This window comes from Tarenaya hassleriana, unplaced genomic scaffold, assembly GCF_000463585.1.
Source record: "Tarenaya hassleriana unplaced genomic scaffold, ASM46358v1 Cleome52, whole genome shotgun sequence".
NCBI lineage: Eukaryota > Viridiplantae > Streptophyta > Magnoliopsida > Brassicales > Cleomaceae > Tarenaya > Tarenaya hassleriana.
In genome coordinates this window covers 127,869-131,822 of record NW_010967884.1, presented here as the reverse complement: position 1 = coordinate 131,822, position 3,954 = coordinate 127,869, and the positions used below count along the sequence as shown (strand labels likewise).

The 3,954-nt window shown below is 38.3% G+C and overlaps 1 protein-coding gene across 2 annotated transcripts in view; it reads right to left on the bottom strand.

Moving 5' to 3' along the window:
• Positions 1 to 264: 264 nt before the first annotated feature.
• LOC104827585 (elongation factor G-1, mitochondrial) overlaps positions 265 to 3,954 on the bottom strand; it is a 5,608-nt gene continuing 1,918 nt past the window's right edge. The window contains exons 5-20 of one of the 2 annotated variants that reach the window (XM_010560777.2): positions 3,821 to 3,949; positions 3,476 to 3,547; positions 3,157 to 3,252; positions 2,966 to 3,054; positions 2,772 to 2,838; positions 2,480 to 2,518; positions 2,303 to 2,363; positions 2,087 to 2,196; positions 1,918 to 1,992; positions 1,717 to 1,785; positions 1,505 to 1,626; positions 1,288 to 1,413; positions 1,090 to 1,210; positions 910 to 1,010; positions 756 to 816; positions 265 to 679 (exon numbers count right to left, since the gene is read on the bottom strand). In XM_010560777.2, the coding sequence (XP_010559079.1) occupies positions 521 to 679; positions 756 to 816; positions 910 to 1,010; positions 1,090 to 1,210; positions 1,288 to 1,413; positions 1,505 to 1,626; positions 1,717 to 1,785; positions 1,918 to 1,992; positions 2,087 to 2,196; positions 2,303 to 2,363; positions 2,480 to 2,518; positions 2,772 to 2,838; positions 2,966 to 3,054; positions 3,157 to 3,252; positions 3,476 to 3,547; positions 3,821 to 3,949 (1,497 nt within the window). In that variant the 3' untranslated portion in view covers positions 265 to 520. Of the gene's footprint in view, positions 680 to 755; positions 817 to 909; positions 1,011 to 1,089; positions 1,211 to 1,287; positions 1,414 to 1,504; positions 1,627 to 1,716; positions 1,786 to 1,917; positions 1,993 to 2,086; positions 2,197 to 2,302; positions 2,364 to 2,479; positions 2,519 to 2,771; positions 2,839 to 2,965; positions 3,055 to 3,156; positions 3,253 to 3,475; positions 3,548 to 3,820 lie in introns of both variants that reach the window. The other variant, XM_019200673.1, reaches the window with a different exon arrangement.

The following is a 3,954-nucleotide window of genomic DNA, read 5'->3' as shown; positions in this document are numbered from 1 at the left end:
TTTGACTTGCATCAGATTTTTATATTGCATTCTATTCAACTCGGATTTGGTTTTTACATAAGATTATGTTCAATTCGGATCAATTTTTAAATACGATTTTTTTAATTCGTATTTGATTCATATTTATTTTATTTTATTAGTTTATAATTTTTTCAAATAAATGAGTCAATTTGACAAACCGATTTAATATATTAAATAAACACAAGCCAACTAAGCAATCCGAATATAATTGTTAGCACCTGCACGAGTGGCGATTGGATTGGGTGATAAGTCAGAGAATTACGTACCAAAGGCAAAGGTATCGTAATCTCCATTTCCTAATACTCAGCATCGAATCCCAGTACATGAAATTACATACCCACAAGTACATTATGATTGGGCGGTGTCCAAGTTTATTTTAGCAATACGGCAAAAATGTTGGATCACCAAATATGAAATTAGCTATTGAATAAATATGGATTATGACAAAAAGGAAAAAAAAAAAAAGAAGGGGTAGCTGGGAAACTCCCTGGAGCTCTTCTCATTCAGTTCCTTTGGTGGCCTTGTAGGCATTCACCAGTTGCATTTGGACGTCGTTTGAAACCGGAGAGTGCTCTTTGTACTCCATTGTGAATTCACCTTTCCCCTGTGTCATCGACCTTAATGCCGTCGAGTACCCAAACATATTGTTCAGTGGCACCTGAAACCCCATTTCGTGATTTTTAGATAGTTCGACAATCCAATTTCGCGAAAAAACATTTTAAAGAAAAACCTACATTGGCCGTGATCACAGAATCGTCCCCGTCTTGATCGTTCCCAACTATCACACCTTTCCTCCTGAAATTCCATTTTCATGAAAGATCAATCAGTTCTCTTCGTCCTCCTGATGTCAGAGAGAAAAGAGGAGGGTTTTAAGGGAGAAAAACTCACTTGTTGATGTCACCAGCAACAGCCCCCTGGAACTCTGTAGGCACTTTCAGCTCAACCAACATAACTGGCTCTAATATCACCGGTCTCGCTGCTGTGTAACACTGATCCAACGTATACATGCATAAATGTATCTAAAGGCGCAAGAGTTTCTGCATTGGATACTAGAGATTGATGTAATACCTGTCTGAAAGCATATATTGAAGCCAATTTAAAGGCAAGTTCACTGGAATCTACGGCATGTGAAGCGCCGTCGGTTAAAACAATTCTAAGATTGTCGACTGGATGACCAATCAACGAGCCCCTGAAGATTGGTTTCAACTTCGTAAGCGATATACAAGACATGTAAAATGGTCACAGACAGAAGCTACTACTACTCACGAGTTTGCAGCTTCTCTAAATCCCTTCTCGATTGCTGGAATAAAACCAGACGGAATCACCTGACCGACAATCATGTTTTCGAATTCAAACTTCACGGGAGAGTTTAGTGGCAGTGGTTCCACATACCTAACAATTCAGAGCACGATAAGGGCCGGTTTACAAGGATGCCGATAGGCCTGTTGAGACATAACAGTGCACACAAGTTCTTGATACTTACCCAATTACCCTACCATACTGACCCTGTCCTCCACTTTGTTTCTTGTGTAAATAATCGAATTCAGCTCGTTGAGTTATGGTCTCCCTGAAATTGACACGGGGCTTTCCAACAGTGGCTTCGACCTGTTTAAAGTCACAAAAAAAGATTAAGTGAAACACTAGCTATATTTTTCCATTAAGACATTTATCCCGTGGAGGAAAAACATCAGGCACCTTATATTCTCTTCGGATGCGTTCAACATAGATATCCAGATGCAACTCTCCCATCCCAGAAATAATCGTCTGCCTCATCAAGATTGAGTTTTCAGCAAATAATAATTTATATAGTGACATTTTTCTCTTTTCCTACGGAAGGGTAAAAGATATGGCCGTTCGACCCAGATAAAGAAACCAAGTTCACAGAGAGATAAGTACCTGGCCACTCTCAGGATCCAACCCAACCCGGAAGGTAGGATCCTCTCTCTGAAACCGACTCAATGCTTTTGAGAACTATCACAGAAAAAATAGGTGTTAGAAAACCAAAGGAAACATGTGAAGGTCAGTAAGCCAGGTAGTTTTTCGGGTACAGAAAAGAAAAACTCACCTGTCCTCCAGAATCCTTTGAAACCGGCTGAAGAGCTAATGACATAACCGGTTCAGGAACATTCATAGATGTCATTGTGTACTTAACTGATCCATCTGTAAATGTGTCGCCTGAGAACAAAACCACGTTTCGGAAATAATACCGAGAAAAATCATTATCAAGGGAATCAACCTTAAGCTAAGTTTGAGCTTGTACAACTACGAACTAAAACCGTACCTGAAGCACAATCCACACCAAACACCGCTACAATCTGCCCAGCATGTGCCTCTTGAATATCCTGCAAGGAGAAAAAAAGCACAAGTATGCCAACAAGATAATACTGCGAGAACTACATTCATAACTCAACACAATACTCTTCTAAGGACAAAGACAAAGATTGAGAATATTTCTAACCTCCATCTCATCAGAGTGCATACGAACCAAGCGTGGAACCTAAACCAAGATAATAAAATGTCAGGTCATCAGTCTCAGATAAAATCATGTCCGGCTATCAGATGCAATCTAGCAAGGGATAAAGGGTGAAACAAGACCACGTTAATTGATATGACACATTCAGACCTTATGTAGTTATGAGTCTGCTATCATGATGGAGATGATAAAATCTAGAGTATGAAAAGTGTAAGGTTATACATCAATCTTGATGAAGCAGAAAAATGTGAAAAACATACCAAAACCATCGACTAACCTTTACTTTCTTTCCGGTGTTCACATTTATGATAAATTCACCCTTCCGAATCACTCCTTCATATACTCTTCATCAAGGAAAGAGCAAGAGTTAGCATCAATGAATTCTTGCACGATGAGAAAAAGACACAAAATATTGATAGAATTTGTAAACTGCCAAGTGCCAACACATACAGAATCATCTAGCAGTCATACCTTAAATACGTCAGCTGACCAAAACGTCCTTCTTCTAATTTGAAAGCCAATCCTACAAGAGGTCCATTTGGAGTTCCACTCAGTGCTACCTGAAACACATTATCTTTAGCACCTGCATTTTTCTTTTTTTACATGCATATATATATATATATATATATATTCATATATGTTAATATTCATCAGCTGAATACCTTCTCTTCATTGTTCTTCTGATCAAGAGCATAGTTACTGACTTGAGTAGGACAAGGTAGGTAACTGAGAACGCCATCTAGAAGGGGTTGTACTCCCTGCAAATGAAAAATATGAAACCTGTAAGAGATGAAAAATTTGCAAAACATAGAATGACAATCCACTGAAGCCATAATCATTGTTAAAAATAAAAACTTTATGCATGCATTCATGGGTGCAAGAGAACACGTATGCTGTACCAGATTATTCAATCAAACTTAATTGAAATGCATAACCTTTCCCCCTAAGAGATATCATCTTTATATTCATAGAAGCAATTACCTTATTTTTGAATGCACTACCCATGAATACAGGAACAAACTTCCTTGCTACAGTGGCCCTGCGAATCGCTTCCTGCACATATATAACAGAAAACAGGTTACAGTAAAAAATTTGAAGGGGAAAGAATGATATGTAAACACAATATAATTCAAAGATAAGGAAATGGGTTTAACACAACCCTAGGAAATTAGAAATATCATCCAGTGATTATCAAAACCTATTTGTCAAATCCTATACAGTTAAATTCAAATCTGATCTCACTGTAATTACATGTGCTACACTACAGTGTGAGGGAGTGCCGATATTTTAAATGGTCAGAATGTCATAAGCTTTCAACCAACACACCTCCAGCTCAGAAGAAGATATAGGCTCATCGTTGAGAAATTTATCTGCGAGTATGTCATCAACTTCAGAAACCGTTTCTATCAGTTCTCTCCTCTTCTCAGCAACCAAGGCCTCCATATCAGCAGGAACATCGG